The 19,499-nt window shown below is 44.2% G+C and overlaps 1 protein-coding gene and 1 long non-coding RNA gene across 2 annotated transcripts in view; one reads left to right on the top strand and one right to left on the bottom strand.

Annotated features, from left to right (window-relative positions):
• Window positions 1-742: 742 nt before the first annotated feature.
• fam110b (family with sequence similarity 110 member B) overlaps window positions 743-19,499 on the bottom strand; it is a 56,845-nt gene continuing 38,088 nt past the window's right edge. Inside the window, exons 3-5 of the mRNA XM_085440345.1 lie at window positions 11,870-12,452; window positions 9,474-9,877; window positions 743-6,582 (exon numbers count right to left, since the gene is read on the bottom strand). Coding sequence (XP_085296471.1) covers window positions 5,673-6,582; window positions 9,474-9,877; window positions 11,870-11,992 — 1,437 coding nt within the window. The 5' untranslated portion in view covers window positions 11,993-12,452 and the 3' untranslated portion in view covers window positions 743-5,672. The remainder of the gene's footprint in view (window positions 6,583-9,473; window positions 9,878-11,869; window positions 12,453-19,499) is intronic.
• Window positions 16,715-18,700, top strand: LOC146688402 (uncharacterized). The gene is made up of 2 exons (XR_014916398.1): window positions 16,715-18,497; window positions 18,580-18,700. It is a non-coding gene; the product is annotated as an uncharacterized LOC146688402 (long non-coding RNA).

The raw sequence follows: 19,499 nt of genomic DNA, 5'->3' as shown, positions 1-19,499 counted from the left end.
CGTAGCAGCACAGGTCGCTGTGTGCTGCTGTTCCAGGCTTTAGAGCAATTTAATGGAATAATCTGACAAATAATCTGACCTGCTGTGTTGTGGTTTCAAGGCCTGATATTGCACATAACCTAAGTAGTCTTGCAGACACAGCATGCTAACGATGTCTTAGTCAGGAGCGTCTAAGATCCACTCCAGAAGGCTCGGCTTGTATCTCAGGGCAGAGTTGTGAATAATCCCGCAGCTTTTTACTTTCACATTAGATTTTATGTGACTATTATCAATTCTTTCCCGTTTTGTTGAACTATTCCATTGTCTGCTACACAAACCCAGATTCTTAAGCATTAACAAGCTGTTCTTTTAAGCTTGGTTCATGCGTGTTATAGAGCTCAACCTTCGTGCAGCTCCTCTGCAGTAACATTAAGCACACCTTTGATCTCACGAGTATCCAATCAGATCTCGAGACATATTTTTGTACTTACAATAAATCATTTCATCTCTTATAGTCACTCCCATTTATATTTATTTAAAAGCCCAGCTCTATCATTTAGAGTTGCTAGTATTGAACCGATCATTGTAATACTTGAAGTTAACAACCTTCACCTTGAACGAGTTCAGTTTATTTCTGTAGCACCAGATCACAGCAGTCGTCTGTGCCAGCCCAGCTTCACGTTTGGACTGAAGAGAGCAGCCGCTGCTCAGGTTCCACCATCTTAGTTTAACAGGTCAACACTTACAAACATGAGCGGCAAGACATGGGAAAAGAAGACATTTATTGAAATAATGCAAAAGAAACTAAACACGAAGACATTTTTGTAATTTTTTTCTCCCAATCAAGCAAAATGTAACAGTTTCCACATCAAAAAACATGATCAACACTGAAACAGTCATGCCCGGCTCAATCCGACAGTTCTGTTTGAGGGCAACAGCAAAACAGCAGAGCTTTGTTCCCGGTCTTTTATAACACAGAAAAAACTGAAACACAACACACCGTCCTTTGAAAATCAAATATACATTTTCTTACAATATTTACACTTTGAATGAAAAGTAAAACAATTACCACTCTACATCCTTCTGTCCCGGAGTCAAAGGAAAAGCACATCATGTCGACAAAAGTGAAAATGGCACACAATGTCGCTGCTGCCGTACCATGCTGTCAGGGAGAAGCAGCAGGGTTTGCTTGATTCCACAAAGGATGCTGGGAAGACGTGAGACAAATGAAGGGTCAGGAACATGCTCAGCCTCAGGACAGGGCCAGTCCTCCAGCTGGCTTCACTTCACATCCACTGTCTTAGGAACATTAAACATCCCGCAACTCATGACAACTGTGTCCACACACTTTAGGATCACTTGGTTGGTGTTTTGTCTAATAACTCTGAGCTAGGGGTGGGGTTGTTGCTATTGTGAATGGGTGTATGTTAACCTAAATCATCAGAAGCCCCTCGGACACTGCACGACTATGGTAACGAGTGTCCTGCTTTACTGTTAATTATCTTTTACACAGGAAGCATCGCATTGTGTTCACTAAAACATCAAACTAGTGACTAAGACCAAAAACATAGTAAAAAAAGGGTTTAGGAGAAGTGGGCTAATTGTGTCACACATTTGCATACATGCAGTTGGAGGGCTCCCCCTGCTTGTCATTAAAAACAATGCTTTGACTTATTAAACATTTTAACCCAAACCACATAACCTGCAGCTGATAATCGGGTGTTGTCGCTGCATGTTCCTAACCAAACAGAGTAGAAAAGCGCGATATAAGAATCAGAGTTTAACAATGAATTTCATGACTTTTTTTTAATGCTTTCAGAGCACTAGTTTGACATTTTTAGAGGTCATATTTATATTCAGTATGCTGACAGTATCACTGTTCAGCATCATCTAATTATATCCTCTCCAATGTTAAGTGGGTATCTTCAGTTGCTTTCATGTTTACTACCATTTTGACTTGTGCTGGCAGTGTGTGCTCGCTGACTGAAGAATCAAGCGCTGGTTCGGGATCTGACGAGAGCCTTTTATACTGACACTTGGACTCAAGACACAACTCATTGCGTCTCCTCTAAGGTGCAGAGGCTGCTGGGAGAATGATGAGTCCTCAGAGAAAACCACTGCTTTCCTGGTACTTGTTTCCTTGTTTCCTTGCAGCTGAACTGAGTTTTTGTGTTTCACGAGGCACGTGTTATTTTCAAGAATTTGATGTTTGGAGGGTTTTTGAGATTATTACAGCTGTACACTTTGTTCATAATTACTCAGAAGAACAAGCATTATACTGTGACCCTAACTGCTCCAGCTCAGCAAAGACACGTCCCTGTGCATCATTTCAGGAAACAAGAACTTGTTCCTGTACCTGAGAGCACTATGTGAACAGCTAACCAGTGATGTACATTTAGAAATGTTTCATATGTTACATTCACTTATGACTGCATCTACGCTGCACCTGGAGTTCTGCAAGTATGAAACATTCAAAGCTGTAAGACATCTGGCAGCAGCTGTGTCCATTAGGTGAAGCTTTTCCATTCTGACACTGATTGTAAGCACGAAGGTGCTTTGAGCAAGCACCTTGTTTTTGGTTGCATTTGAAAGTGGACGGCTTTATAGGGAGCTTAACTAACATGTGAGTCATCTTACCCCCAACCCAAATTCAGTTTAACGTGGCAGAGCAGACTCCAGCTGTTTCAGACGTTTATGCTTCCACAGCACCAACACTATCTGCAGTGCAGGATGAGGGGCAGTGAAGTGAAGCCAGCAGGGTGCTTGGACCTTTGCAGACCTGTAAGTGAGCTAAAAGGAGGTGGTGGTGGGGTAGATGGAACTGCTGGCTGAGGCACTGCATTCACACCCATATGGCTTCAGGCCTTCAGACATGTCAGCGGCTTGCAGACAGATGTGAAGGGTGGTGTGGAACTCAGTAATCCGGCCACCGTCATTATTAGGAGCAAACAAAGGCAGAACGAAAGACTTTGCTCCTGTGATGGACTGACTGAGGGTTTGGATACAGTAGAGAGATGGAGTCAGCGCAGGGTGGCAGACGCACTGCTGGAGCTGTGTGTGGCTGCAGCGTGCAATCAGCGTGAGCAACACTTCAGTCTGACACCTTCATACACTGTTCTGCACTGCAATACGGTATGCATAATATTGCTTTCAGTGTAGGTGTTTGCACGTGGTGACACATGATGATTTGTACCAACACTGTTTCGACAGGAGAGTCTTGGTGTCCTGCAGCTTCACTCACGTTCTCAATAAAGGTTTGGACCGTCTGTGGATACATCTACAGGTCTGATTGTTTCAGCTTCTTCAACACCGGGCGTTTGGTTTATTTGGCTGCCACCAAAGAAAAGTCAGTAGTTGTGGTCTGTTTAATAGTCCCACTGACATCGGCGGCATGAAGTCAAGGTTTGGTACTTTAACACTTCTGTTGATGTCACCCTACGTCATGAAAGCAGCCTCACGGAAGAAATCTGTTCATTACCACAGTTAATTTTGACTTGAGTGGTACAATGGCTGTCTGAATGGGGAAAGGCTCCAACCTTCTGTGACCTTAAGATGGAGAAGTAGTTGGGAAATTCCCATTAAAACCACGGCTCTAATATCAAAAGCTTTCAAATTGAAACTAGAGGTCATGGTTTTCTCTAGAATACTGTAGACTCTTCACTTTACAGTGTAAAGTGCTTTGAGGTGACTGCTGTTGTGATCTGGTGCTAAATAAATACACCTGAATTGAATATGTCGTCTACAGATATCCCACCACAGGACACCTAAACTCTCCGCTGAAATGTTCTGTTGGCTGACACGGCAGCGTAATGAGACATTTGGCGATAAAGGCCAAAGAGTGCAATGATTTGATGGTGTAACCACATAAATATGCTCAGAGTTTGTGACATTAGTTTTTGTTTCATGTTCCTTGCTTTCCTTCTTGTCTCACTCACCACCCGCTCCGATGTCTTTATTTCGCAACTCTAACACCGTCTGTATTTCAGAGTTTTTCAACAATTTGCAGCATTGAGGCAAGTGACGAAGTCATCAATCCATCCTTTAACAGTCACTTTACGCAAATATCAAGTGATTTTACCGAGTTTGCTCTGACAGTTCAGTCGTGTTTGCAGCGGCGTCTTTCACAAGGTGTGTTTAGCAGCCTCATCAGCACTGCGTGCGGGCTGTTCTCACAGTGGACATTTGGACTTGTTACTGTAGGAAAGCACAGACGATGACTCCGTTCCACCAACTTATGAACAGTGACAAGTTATGGAAACAGGTGCTACTTGATAAGGATTTTCACTTTTTATTTAAAATTCATGTGCTGTTTAACCGTGGGTTATAGCAACAGGCATTTTATTGGGGCCATTTGTTAACTGCACTGTTACCCAAACCTCACAGTGTTGCTGTCTGGGGTTGCCAACTGCCCCGTTTTAGCTGTATAATGAGCAAACACTGGTTTGCCCCTTAGTCCACTTTAAATGTCCCATTTATTGACCATTACCTGCAATGTCACATACAGTGCATATGTGCACTACACCCAGCTGGTTGTGTATTGTGCTTCTGGCATGCCAGAGTGTCCCGTATTTGTTAGCTAAAAAGTTGGCAACCCTATTACTGTAAGTGAATGATGCTACTGATGTTTCTGATAAGGCAAAAAGCTGGAAACTGGGGAGCTGATCACCTCAAACAATCAGAAAAGTACTGTGAGGAAGAACTTCTGTGAGGTGCTAGACAAACCACAACGAGTGTGACGTCATTCACCAATGGTTTAGCAATAAGCTACATGCGCTGCATTGAGTGCAAATTTAGGCAGATTGTGTGAAAGACAGCTGCCTCCGTCCAAGAAATGTGCTGATTTAACGGGTCTTTGTTGTTTAAGCTTTCAGTTTATCACATGTATACATTTACTATGCAAACTTAGTCACAGGGTCAGAGGTTAGGTTTTTTTTGTTTCTTAGTGTCCCAAAGGGAGAACATATCCAAAGTATCTGTAATGAGCGATAAATGTAAGCAAGACTGAGGCCTGTATAAAATATTTCTGTGCTAGCTAAAGACAGTTAACCTGTAGCTTTATTTTTCTAACAGACAGCATTTGTGAGGTAAGATGATGTTCAACCACTTACAGCTGGCCGACTGTTTCCTACTGAGGATGTGACCATGAAAGAGCACAAAAGTGGACTGAGGAACATTTCAAAGACGATGAGTGCAGGTGTCAAAGGCTACATTCAACAGAGTGTCAGTCGTACTGATGTCTGACAAGTCCAAATGTCCTCTGTGAGAAACGTCTTCAATCCTTTCTACTGTGATGGCCACATTATGGATCCTTGGACAAATGTAGTGCATTTCACTTTTGTTCCTGTTGCTTACACAACAGTTCATACAGTGTCCACAGAGAAGCAGTTAACGGCCACTCTAGAGTAAGCACTGAATTTGCTTTTCCTCTTCCTGTTCTTGGTGTTTTTCTTGTTCTAAACTTTGGAGGACTGCAGTCTTTGTCTTTTCTATAATCTTCAGACACTATTTTGTCTCTTTCCTTACCTGGCTTGGGTTATACCTGTGCACTCCTCCCTCTTTCATTCAGCTACACACAGTTGAAAAAGTTTTCGTTCAGCAATAAGACAACAGCCTCTTTATCTGTGAGAAATGCCGCTGCAGTGATTCCTTCAGAGATTAGGACAGTTTGTCTTTAGCCTAAAGAACCTCCACTTCTAAACATGGGACACTTTGTGTGACTCTCTCGCCTGCTTAATGCTATATAGCCATTTAATGACCCTTGCATTTCGCTCCACAGCCGAAATGCCATATGGCACACGCTCCCCAGCCTCCTCCTCTTCGTCCTCACCCTCATCCCCATCTGACAGACCATCATTGGAAGATCGCCGAGAACGGTCGCAGTCAGAGGAAATCATAGAAGCTGATCGGAAATTCAAACTGACGATATCCGAGTTGGCCCGTGCAAAGTTCTCCGGACCAACCGCCTCCAGCTCCTCAGGGTCGAGTCCGCAGTAGTTAAAAAAGCGTTCCACATCAGCTCCGGCCCGGGCGTAACGGTCTGACAGGTCTGATTTAGATCTGTGCAGCGAGGAGCGACGTGCCACTGACGAACCAGGTTCTAGCTCGAGGTTAGGATCAGCTAACATTTTTGAAGGATCTCCAAGATCACAAGGTAGCGACTGAGGGGTGGTGTTGTCACAAGGTGAGGGGGATGGGGCAGGACGAGGGGGAGGCAGTGACAAAGAAAGTGCAGGAGGAGGGAGGGAAGCAGGTTTGGGTTTTGGAGGGAGGGGCGGAGCTGAGGAGCTACTGGATCGTGCAGTACGGAGCGGCTTGCCATTGCACAGTCGCAGGAGGTCGGAGGATGAGTGGGAAGTAAGCAGAGGTGGCAGCGGGGACCGAGAACGATCCATAACGCCTCCTTCGCCGCTTCTCTCATCTTGGACTCGTCTGCTGAGATTCAGGTTTCCTCCCTGTTGCGGACTGCGACGCCCCCCGCTGTTGATCGGGGGAACCTTCAGTGAATGGGAGAAGGATCGGAGGGAGTGTGAGGTGCTGGGACTGGGAGTCGAGTCGGGTGGTTGTTCGTTAAGAGTCATGGTAGACCGATAGGTTAACGGCATCCTAGGAGCAGAAAACAGAAAGCTAAAATCCAAGGAGTCCAGCACAAACTAAATAAAGACACAGACACAAGTATTTGGATGGTAGCTTAGCTTTTGAAAACTTGCCTTTATAAACCACCACCATCAGCAGCCAAGTTAATGAACACCAGCCAACTGAGCGGTTGCTATAAGCACAGAGCTAGATTTACTTTTGATGTGCACCAGAGCAAGCCCCGATTTTGATGTTGGAACCTCCTGGTACTAAAGAGAATCCGTGACCGCACAGCTGAATGTTAGCACCGCCCACAGCTCTTACAGTATTTGGCTACGTTAAATAGGTACCATCTGTGGACAGCCGAGTCAGTCTGGGCTGATGTCACCACGTGGATTAGCATTCACAGCGGAGTATGGAACTATATTTATTTCAAAAGTTCAGAGTGAGAAAAAACATTATCTAAAGTCCTGTCACGTAATTTCAAAGTGCGTGCTGTGTGCATGCTTCTGCCGTTTAGCACACGCATGCCGCTGAACGCGCTCAAAGCCAAATCCTGCTCGCCAAATTACTTTTCACAGTTTGGAGGCCAAAGAAAGAGACGCCCTGATGTGACAATGTAAAGTTTGTGAGTTGCATCATGGCAGCAACACGAGCACCGTTTTACATCGGATTTGTTTACAATTTGGAAAATAAGTTATTATCAGCAACTATTGTTTACTGTGTAGCAGTAGAAATGCTGACGACTAGATCACTTAAATACTGAAGAAACACTTCAAACCAGAAGATTTTAAAGTGTTGAAACCATTATTCTGGTGTACAATATAACATACCTTTAAAAAAACAAAACAAACAATCGTCATATCAAGGAGCAATAAAAAGGAAAAATATTTTTTGTAGTCAGTTGAGTAAACTTCCTTTTTCAGCAGCAGTCCTGTGAAAACTAAACTGAACCACCCTGAGCAGCCATAGCTGGAGGAGTCGTTTTCTTTATGGTTTTATCAGACTCTCACATTGCTGTGGAGAACTTCTGTCTCCCTCTTCTTTACAAGTCATCGAGGTTTTTGGATCTTTGTTTGTGCTCGGCTAGCTTAAGGTCTGTCCACAGCTTTTCAGTCAGGTTGAGGAAAAGAATCAAGCCTCTGCAGTGGCCCAGTCATTCTGATAGAGTTGTTTCTGTGATTGGGATAACTGGGCCTTATCACTAATACGTCCCAAGAAATATCAGGATTCTTGAAACGTGCCCACCGACCTATTTTGTTCTTACAACTAAACTAAACCAACAGCCAAAGTGGAGAAAGAGGTAATGATGCTGTAAGACAGAAGCCTGCACCGCTGAGGGAAAAAGAAGGACAAAGTTTGACTGAACCTGAAACTATCAGAGGAGGAAGCCAGAAAGTTGTAGTGATGACTGCAGTGACGAGACAGGAAACAAAAGTAATTCACCAAGAAAGCAGCAAAGCTCGAGCTAATAAAAACAGAAACCAGGTACATTTCTATCAGAACAAAAAAACTCACAAAATTGAGATTCTCCAGCATCTCTGGGAAATGAAACTGTAAGACATTCAGCAACAACGGAAATCATTTCATTCTTATTATCATCAGTAATAGCAAAAGCAGTTTTCAGTGTCAAGGCTTGTCTATGACAGCCTGGTCTAAATCGTACTTCATCGTCTTCATCTGTGGGTCTCAGTGAGTGTGAGGCGCTCAGATCATCATCCCACCGCCGCCATGCTGACAGTTGGTGTGAGAGGTTTGTGCCGTTTGGTTTTTCTCTTAAAGTAGAGATGCTGCTGTCTCCACTTTGGTCTCGTCTGTTCATAGGACATTAAACCTAATTGAATCGCGAGTACACAAAAATCTGTACGTAAATTGTGTATACAAACGTTACACGTACAAATGTTGGTTATTTATCATCTAGCTGACTTTGTTTGCGCTTCATGAACACATATTTAAAGTGCAAACAAACAAGTTATGACGGCCCGGCTGTCTTTTGGTCATTATCTATAGGTTTCGAATACACCAGAAGCCACATTTGTCTTCACTTCCTGCTTTCTTATTTTGCTTGTCATATTTTTGTCTTTTGCATATCAACATTGACCTCCAGACTTTTTGTTTAACTTAGTCACAGTGAGCATCTTAGCAGAAACTATTTTCAGAAGCTTTTCCGAGCTGGAGCTTTGATTTTTCATTATTAATATTTTTTAAAACTGTCCTCACAACAGTGGAAACATTTTGGGAAGCTGTGCCTTTTCAGGCTTCCTCTTTGGACACAACTTTTACTTCTTTCAGTCAGAGCTTCTCCAGTTTTGCTGGAGGCGGTCGTGTCTCAGGTGGTAGAGCACGCCATCTACCAATCAGAAAGATGGTAGATCTATCCCTATCAGCACTTTCTCTGCTTCACTTGGAGGTAAACACTACACGTCTTTGGAACTTCATGTCAGGGGTTTGATTCCTGACCAGGGCATCTGTATCCAGTAAGGGTCCCTAGGCTAGACCCCCCTTCAGACTCTGCAGGCCTGCTAACTGAGGCCTGCAGAGTCTGGCGTGTAGCTCGTGGGCTTTTTGCAGTTTCTCTGAAGGCTGCATGGTCTGAGCTGGGGGGAATTTGCTGGAACGTGCACTCCTGGGAAGACTGTGGCATTGTGTTAACACACCTGACTGCTGCAGACTAGCAAACTGCCAAAACCTCTGATTTTACAGCTGCGGTCACACTTGATGATCAGTTAATCAAATGCTTTTGATTAACTGGACAGCAGTGAGGTTGTATATAGCTTTTCACAGGACTGTACCAAATATAACATACATTACCAAGTTACACTCAAAGTAACACGTTTAGAGAAACTTTCTGAATGGAGATATTTGAGCGCCACATAATTATTGATTACATATGTACACAAGATAAAAGTATATTATTTTACCCCGATGGTGTCCAACTCCTGGGCATTCCACCTGTTGACCTCATATGCACAGCACTCTTAGCTCCACCTCCAGATCCTGCTGCTGAAGAAGACGATGAGTTTAGCAGATTTTTTAGGATCTCTAGGTTTAAATTCTCCCGTTTGATGCTGCCACAGCTTGTTGCGCACGTGTCTGACTTGGCATTGTTATTGGATGCTTTGAAAGGTAACCCGCCTCCACTGCCTCCTCCACCGATGCCAGGACCTCTCTTGGATAGCAGGGGATGGCCAGCAGGTGGTTTAACGAGCACAGGTGGTTTGATTGGCTCCTGCTTGGCATTGATGACTTCCTGGCTCTTGACATACTTGGCCTTATCAGCTTCTAGTCTTTCAACAGCACTGAGGCGCTTAGGGTTTGGTTCCACCTGAGACACAGGTTAAAAAAGAGAGATGGCATTGAATCAGTCCCTTACCTTATTCTATATGCGTGCAGCAGGGGTAGGAATCGAGTTGTTTTGGGTTATTTCTGTGTGTTTTTTTAAAAATCTGTTATTGTGTTCTTCTCACTCCTTGTCTGAAACAAGCGATAGGAGACAAACATGATACAACCCCGTTCATTTGGTGATGCAGCTGCAGATCATCTCGGAAGAGATTCACGAGTTCATAAAGTCAGGAAGTGTTACACTGCCTAATGTTGGGATACAACGAGTGAGCATTGGAAATTTATCCACTCATCTTTTTTCCCTTTTGCATCACATAACGTTTGGACACTATAGAAACAGACACTGATACATCCTGATTTTTACCAAAGTCTTTCTACAAGCACGTCTCACCTATGCAGCACTGATGTACAGAATCAGCAAATGTTATTAAAAATGCTTTAAAATTTGGCAGCTTTGCCTTAGAAAAAGCTTTAAAACGCTTTTTCCCCAGCACGTTATATTTGTACTATACAGGCACAGCTTCGCATCTGTACGAATTCTCTGGCTCGCCTCAGCGTTTTAAAGGAAGAGTGCAGAGGTGATGAGCATTACAGGAACAAGAAAAACGACAGCACGCAGCTCCACCTCTGATGTGCATTTGGAACTGAAACAAGATAATGGCTCTGTGGTGATCGGGGCAGGTTAACTGCCATCTTTGCCATTACACAATTCTATTCTATGCTTATTTATATTTAGGACTTTCTGAGTTTCTCACAGCCCTAAATTTGCAACAAGCTTCCACACTTTAAACATTTACAGCTAAGTGCATATCTACAAGGTCATGTAAAAGTTGTTGCAATTGTGTCTACGAGCAACTTGACGGCAACAGTGACAGCCTACATGATCAGCAACAGACGATGGAGCCCCGTCAGCAGAGCACAGCAATACTTCATACAACTCTAACTGTGACGTGGATTAAGACCAGTCAAAGGAGCTTGCAAAGAAAAGCGTCTGGACTTCTTTAAGTTGCTTGAAGACGTTTCACCTCTCATCCGAGAAGCTTCTTCAGTTCTAAGGTCAAATGGTGGAGAGTCCCAGATATAAACCTAGTGGGAGTTTCCCCCCACAGAGGGACAAAAGGACCCTTGATGATCCTCTAATCGCCTGAGCCAAGGTGTGAAACTGGGTGTGGGTCCCAATCAGCCAGAGTTTCGGGTGAGTTCATTGTGAAACCTGGCCCCACCTTATCATGCGAATTCCTGAGGTCAGATGGCCCAGGATGTGAGTGGGCGTTAAGGCGTCTGGGAAGGATCTCAAAACTGGATTATAGATGGCAGAGAGTTGGTGTCGTAAACCCCGCCTCTGTTCAAAGATGGTCGCTCACAGTGGACATAGATGGCTTCTTTCACTCCTCTTTCAAACCATCTGTCCTCTCTGTCCAAAATGTGAACATTGGCATCCCCGAAAGAGTGACCTTTGACCTTTAGATGCAGATGGACAGCTGAGTCTTGACCTTAGAACTGAAGAAGCTTCTCGGATGAGAGGTGAAACGTCTTCAAGCAACTTAAAGAGGTCCAGACGCTTTTCTCTGCAAGCTCCTTTGACTACAATGACCTGGATGACTGAGAACCTTCACAGACAGATTAAGACCAGTGTTAGTTCCAAATGGATGGACACCTTTTTCTGACAGTGGTACAGTGGGTGTTACTACAACAGGATATTAATTGCATTGTAAAGCGCTAACTAGTTCTTTTTAAGACAAGTTTCACTGTACAATACAGTCACAAATGGTGCAGGCATTTTGATCAGCGCTTATTAAAACACGGTATTATACGACTCACAAATGACCAATTATTATGGAATTATATTGGTTATACAAATGAGCTCGACCCTGGAATTTTGTGGCCAAAACACTTAAAGTTATGACCTCTGATGCTTCAGTTCAATCCCACATTTACCTGAACAGATCTCTGTACATCCTAACACACACAGTACCTGTCTCCTGAAGTACTCGGGGCCCTTGTTGAGGATGCGGAGGGGTACAGTGGAACTGAAGGGCGTTGCAGGGCCAGCAGCCTTGCTATCTGGCAGGGCTGGAGTCAGTGTCTCTGTCGGCATGGCAACAAGGCGATTGGGGTGGTCTGCCGTGGTGGCAACGGGTGTGGGGGGGTCGACACGGGGTGGGGGCACCTGAGGACCCCCAAAGCATGAAGACAGAAGGTGTAGAAGAAAGTGTCTAGAGAAAGATGAAGCTCCTGGCTCGTCTCATCGCCCGTGGGACTGAACCGAACTCTGTGGGTGGGGGCAGTTACATCCACTTGTGTTCTTTCTATTAGCAGTGCTTCTACAGAAACAGCTGAGATGGTCTCCTAGTCTTTGGCGCTTGGATTCTGTTGACCTATTTGTCGAGCAAGATGGGCAGATAGATGATAGGAGAGTGAACGAACAGGAAGAACAGTAGGAGTGTACTGGGCAGTGAGAGAAGTGGAGTTTCCAGCAAAAACACGGGACAGCAGGAGACCAAAGTCCTGCTGCTCTCCACCTTTGCTTCAGCGTTCTTTTCAGTTCACCACACGATCTGAAAGAGGTTAAAAAAACAGAAAGAAAGACAAAAGCCAATCAGATTAGGGTAACACACTGACATGCACCTAGCAACAATAGCAGGAATAGCCAGGACCACAGAGGAAGTCCCTGCAAGGTGTCATGAATGGTTTGTCATCACACCAACAACAAGCTACACAACATTAAAAAGTGACAACAGTTATATAAACATCTTAAAACGTTGTTGCCTTCATCCAATCTGGAAAATACATTTGTTCAAACACAAGGCGCTTATTTTGGGCATTTCATCAGTCACACAAACTGATGGCTGCACCAGGGACAGTTTAGGATTCAATATCTTGGTCAAGGACACCTTGTCATGCTGTGAGCCACAGTGGGCCCACTGTCCACGCACAGTTCAAAGCTAGCATTTTGCACAGCACGAGTAGCTTAGAAGATCTTTGGGGGTGTTAAAGCAACACATGTTGGTACCCAGATGTCTTCTTCTGGAAAAGTCTTGATTACTTCAGAAATTCAGTATCAGACCACACTCCTGATGTACAGCAGCATGGCTCCATATCACAGACTGCTGGTTTACCTGTCACCCACTGAAAACACTGGGACCACTGTAACACAACAACAGTCCTGGATGACTGAGCAGCTGAAATCCTCTATCAAGCACCGATGGGAAAACCTTTGCCTTCCAAAGAGCTTTCTGTTTTCAGAATTTCTTCTCTTTTTATTTTCATTGAATTGCTAGTTGTGCCTTTCTGTTTAGCTAATATCCTGAAACCAAACGCTGTTCTTTGACCATGATTATGCAGCAGAGATTATTCAAAACGTAGAGACTGCAACGGGATAAAGAAGGCACTAAAGGAGAAAGGCATTCGTTTACAGACACTAATAAGAGAATCGACTGTGACAACGGAATCCGAACCTACAGCAACGCACACGAAGCAGCGCTGGAACTAAAGAGACGCAGCTTCAGCGTAGTGGTATCCGCTCTGAGAGAGGAGGATGCCTCAGCTGCAACCAGACGGAAGGAGCAACTAAAATGGCAACGCCTGGAAAAGAGCCAGAAGGAAGGCTGCAGGGAGAGCCAAAGAAAAACTCTGGATATTCAAAAGGAGCACCCCGGAATGACTACGATGGTGTGGTGTGGGAACAACAACGGGTCAGATGTAAATTTGCTTCAGATGCTTATAGCTGGGAGCAGCTTTCGAAATTAAGAGCGCTGGACAAATAGGATGGTGCTTGTTTCATCACTAGCCCCCAGCGTAGGGCCTTGTCTTTACGACAGGCCTTTCCCATGACCCACCAGCAGGGTTATGGAGCAGGACAGTTATCTGCCCCACCATTGGAGTTCACAGTATTATTTGGTCTTCTTCCATGTTAGATGTTCCATTACAGTTCTGGACTCTTATAGAGTATCATTTTTGTTTATAGGGCTGACTGTTGGAATGTTAATGGTCTTGGCAATCCTATAAAAAGGAGTAAAGTCACTGCAAAAATGAAAAAGGCAAGAGCAGCTTCTCCCAGAAACACACATGAAAACGAACATGAGAAGATGAAAAGCTAGGCTATATAAACTCTTTCTGCAGTTCATGTAAGAACAGCAGGAGGGGGGTTATTACACTAATATCTAACCACGTCAATTTTGAAGTGATGAAAGTGGAAGCCAATAAAGATGGTAGAGATGTCATTGTTAAAGGCAGAATCAACAGCACTGTGTCAATATAGACGCACCTCCAGAGAGTGACCTGACATGTCTCAGGCTTGTTTTTGATCAAGTAGTCTCCCTGAGTGAAGGTATTTATAAGAAGAAGGAATATTATATCAAACTACAACGAGCACTGGACAGCATTCACACAACATACTGTGTCTAAAAATGTGGAAATGTTTTAAAAAATTAAGGAAAGTGAACTATTTGAGGTGCTGAGGGATTTCCATCCAGAAGAAAAAGACATTACACATTACTCTGCAACTCACAAGGTCTATTCCAGAACTATTTCCTGATGAACACTACAGAGAGACAGAGGGTCTCAGATTGTACAATTGGGACAGCTGACACATCAGATCATAACACCATTCACCTGACAGTTAACCTGGAAGACTTAAAACGAAGGACCCAACAGAGACTAAACATTGGAATTTTGAACAAAAAAACAATAGTGCAGGAAATAAAGAACGAAACTCGAGATTGTAATAATTTAAACAAAGATAATGAAGTGGAACCCACAACAGTCTGGGATATGGTTAAGGGTGTAATGAGAGTGCTGTGGAAGTTTTAACATAAACTGCAAACACTGATGAGCATCTGGTTTAATCACATTGTCAAACACCAAAGTGGTCTCTAACAATGAAAAACAAAGCGTTTCTTTAAATACAGGGGTGAACAAAAACACACCTCTTACATATTGTCCCATCGCATGAGCCTATACCCTCAGCTCCCTCCTTCAAACCTTTCCTTTAAACAGAGAGATGCACCCTTGTTTTTCACTTAGCCGTCACCCAGAGATTTACCTCTCGAATCCTCCCTGATAAGGGAAGGAGCCTCACCATCTGTTTAATGTCTCCCATGAACTCACAATGCCCCACTGTGTGTGTGTAGAACACATGCGATGCTATCCTACATGTATATAACTACAGTGGCTTGCAAAAGTATTCGGCCCCCTTGAACTTTTCCACATTTTGTCTCATTACAGCCACAAACATGAATCAATTTTATTGGAATTCCACGTGAAAGACCAACACAAAGTGGTGTCTGTGAAGGTTCTCAGTCATCCAGGTCATCATAGCCAAAGGAGCTTGCAAAGAAAAGCGTCTGGACTTCTTTAAGTTGCCTGAAGACGTTTCACCTCTCATCCAAGAAGCTTCTTCAGTTCTGAACTGAAGAAGCTTCGCAAGCTCCTTTGAATACAAAGTGGTGCACACATGAGAAGTGGAACAAAAATCATACATGATTCCAAACATTTTTTACAAATAAATAACTGCAAAGTGGGGTGTGTGTAATTATTCAGCCCCCTGAGTCAATACTTTGTAGAACCACCTTTTGCTGCCAGTCTTTTAGGGTCTGTCTCTACCAGCTTTGCACATCTAGAGACTGAAATCTTTGCCCATTCTTCTTTGCTAAACAGCTCCAGCTTAGTCAGATTAGATGGACAGCGTTTGTGAACAGCAGTTTTCAGATCTTGCCACAGATTCTGGATTGGATTTAGATCTGGACTTTGACTGGGCCATTCTAACACATGGATATGTTTTGTTTTAAACCTTTCCATTGTTGCCCTGGCTTTATGTTTAGGGTCGTTGTCCTGCTGGAAGGTGAAGCTCCGCCCCAGTCTCAAGTCTTTTGCAGACTCCAAGAGGTTTTCTTCCAAGGTTGCCCTGTATTTGGCTCCATCCATCTTCCCATCAACTCTGACCAGCTTCCCTGTCCCTGCTGAAGAGAAGCAGCCCCAGAGCATGATGCTGCCACCACCATATCTGACAGTGGGGATGGTGTGTTCAGAGTCATGTGCAGTGTTAGTTTTCACACACAGCGTTTTGCATGTTGGTCTCATCTGACCAGAGCAGCTTCTTCCACATGTTTGCTGTGTCCCCCACATGGCTTGTGGCAAACTGCAAACGGGACTTCTTATGGTTTTCTGTTAACAATGGCTTTCTTCTTGCCACTCTTCCATAAAGGCCAACTTTGTGCAGTGCACGACTAATAGTCGTCCTATGGACAGATTCCCCCACCTGAGCTGTAGATCTCTGCAGCTCGTCCAGAGTCACCATGGGCCTCTTGGCTGCATTTCTGATCAGTGCTCTCCTTGTTCGGCCTGTGAGTTTAGGTGGACGGCCTTGTCTTGGTAGGTTTACAGTTGTGCCATACTCCTTCCCTTTCTGAATGATGGCTTGAACAGTGCTCCGAGGGATGTTCAAGGCTTGGGAAACCTTTTTGTAGCCTAAGCCTGCTTTAAATTTCTCAGTAACTTTATCCCTGACCTGTCTGGTGTGCTCTTTGGACTTCATGGTGTTGTTGCTCCCAATATTCTCTCAGACGACCTCTGAGGCCGTCACAGAGCAGCTGTATTTGTACTGACATTAGATTACACACAGGTGCATCTATTTAGTCATTAGCACTCATCAGGCAACGTCTATGTGCAACTGACTGCACTCAGACCAAAGGGGGCTGAATAATTACGCACACCCCACTTTGCAGTTATTTATTTGTAACAAATTGTGGAATCATGTATGATTTTCGTTCCACTTCTCACGTGTGCACCACTTTGTGTTGGTCTTTAACCTGGAATTGATTCATGTTTGTGGCTGTAATGTGACAAAATGTGGGAAAGTTCAAGGGGGCCCAATACTTTTGCAAGCCACTGTAAGTGAGAAAGTGATATTACTATTACCAAAGTGATCAATACATTAAATAAAGGAATTTCCATTACAAGAGGTAAACTGATTTCTTGAGTTGAATATGACAATTTAAAAAAAGGGAACTAGGAACTAGGCAACACCAAACTGACCGGAGTGAGGAATTATCAAAAGAAATAAGAATAATAAAACACACCCTGGACAAAAAACACATGTGAAGAACGGGGAAAGAAAATGCTAAACAAACATTTTATGAATTGGGATCAAAAGCAACACAAATTCTAGCGAGGCGCCTTAGAACACAAAGAACTAAACACTCAATACCTAAAATTAGAGACCTATCTACTAATGAATTTACATTCGACCCAGAGATGATTCAAACAATCTTTAAAAGTGCCTATGAGATGCTGTGCTCCACACCTACTGATTCAAATGTGACTGAAATCCAAAACTACTTGTTCAAATTGGACCTTCCAACAACAGACACAAACCTGAGCGAAGCATTAACATCTATGAAGGAATTAGACAACGTTAGCAAACTGAAGGCAAACAAAAGCCCCGGGAGTGACGGAGCTTTTCCTTTAACTGGACACTTAAGGCTACTATCCAGCCCTCAGGGACGCTGTCATCCCAGTAATCCCAAAAGAAGGCAGAAACAAAGACTACTGTGAGACTACTGTTCTCTGTTATAGAGAGGATGGGTTTTAGTAGGAATATACAAGCCCTTTACATTGAACCAATGGCACCCTTCCAGACAGATTGACACTCTATAGAGCCGCTACACTTGCTGTTTAAGCCCCTCGTTGTTTGTCTTGTTCACTGAACCCTTGGCCCAAGAAATCAGGCAAAACAGTGACATTAGAGCAGTGGTTCACAAGTGTGTGGCGCACCCCACCACACACTTGTGAACCTCGCAGAAAAGTCATGCAGAACTAATGTTGAACATCAGAATCACTTTTATGGCGCAACAAAGAAATTTAATATACTATTTAATAATATGTGCATCCGCTGCAGCCGCTGAAAAGCTGCAGCCGCTGAAAAGCTGCAGCCATGTGTGTGTCGACAGCCGCAATAAGAAGTGTACTGAAAAGTGTGAACATGTGGTCGGGTCTGTCATACATCGTTTACAGTGATGCCGAAACCCAGGATTGGGGCACGAGACACCCAGCCACATGTTCGCACTTTCAACTTACACACGCGGCTGCAGCGGCTGCGCATATTATATATTATATAAATATCAGGCAGGCAGGAGGCCAAGGGTTTAATTCAAAACTTTGCAGTTAGAGAAGGAGCACGGAGGACTCTCTTTACCGAATTTAAGATAACGTTTGTGTCATGGTCCGTGGTCCTGTGTCTGTGGAATGCGTGATGCTCGGGTAGCCACACCCCCGGGCTGGGCCATCACCAGCACACCTGCTCTCCATCCCGGTGGTTACACGGAGATCCACTTAATCCGGCGCTGACGGATGCTCCACGCCAGTTCGTAGTCATCCCCACAGTGGTAACCAGACTTCCACGAAAAGTGTGCATTCTCTTCTGCTTGGAACTTTGTTTAACCTGCCTACTTCTGTCCAGGTTTCTACTCGGCGTCTGCTACCTGCCTGTCCTCCGGCTCAACTGGATCTCGCGGTGCTCACCTGGCCCACTCGCCATTCCACGGACTTCCTGCCCCCACGGACTGCCACACTTCCCTCCCGAGCTCCCACGGTCCCGTTCTATCGTAAGCCCCTACTCTAACTCAGTCCTGATATGTTCTCCCCGCTTCCTGGCTCCCTAGTAATCATCTCCCCTTTCTATTGCAGCCCCCCGCCGTCCCGATCCCGGCTTCCTCGTGTCATTGTTTCCCCGGATTTTTAGTTTCTGTTTTGCTCTCTACTTTCCCCGGGTCGCCTTTCGTTGTTTTATTAAAGTGTCTTTTTGTTAGCTCGGAGTCTGCGCCTGGATCCTTTCGTGCCCGCGCACCACGGCGCATGACAGTTTGTAGTCCACCCAAATGAGATAAATAGTGTGTTGATGCTCTTCAGACTTCCACTTCCAGAGTTCCACCTCAGGCCAGAATATGAGAGAAATATATCAGACCCCAGGAAGAGGATAACATACTTGTAACAGAAACACTGGCAGTATGGACAGAGATAGTAAAGAGATATGAACTGGAGGGAGAGTGCCATCTGCTGCTGTGGCCTTCACACACCAGGAGAGACTGACCAGACTTTTACAAGTGGACCGACAGAGGCATAACAGCAACAGGCAGCGTGGCTGATGGAAATACCTTTAAGTTATTGGAAAAAGTAAAAGAAACAAATAATTTAAAATAGAGAATAAAGACTTGTTCCAGAATCTGCAGACACTTCTATAGTCGTGTCCAAATTCATGGGCTGCATCCTCCTGAGGACCCGGCCTTCGCGGTCTACGTGGGCCGGGTCCTCAGAAGGTCGGGTTGGCCGGAAGTAAACGGCTGTGAAATTGGACGGTCTAGCCTTCTGATTAGCGTCACCGCTGTCTCAGCGTCTGCTCCTTGATATCTAAAATATAACAGGACACTGGTGTAAATTCTCGACCATCTCACACTTCTGTTTAATCAGTTTTCTGTTTGATGTTTATTCAGCTGTGTAAAAACCACCCGGGGGATTAATAAAGTTTTATTTTATCTAATCGAATCGAATAACTTTAATCTCAGCCAAACCGATTTACTCACGAACAAATAAAACACTGAAAAAAGCCA

This window comes from Copadichromis virginalis, linkage group LG18 (genome assembly GCF_057382275.1).
Source record: "Copadichromis virginalis isolate Kocher_CV1m ecotype Utaka linkage group LG18, C_Virginalis_male_GT1.1, whole genome shotgun sequence".
Taxonomy (NCBI): Eukaryota; Metazoa; Chordata; class Actinopteri; order Cichliformes; family Cichlidae; genus Copadichromis; species Copadichromis virginalis.
This window is presented reverse-complemented; position numbering and strand designations above follow the sequence as displayed.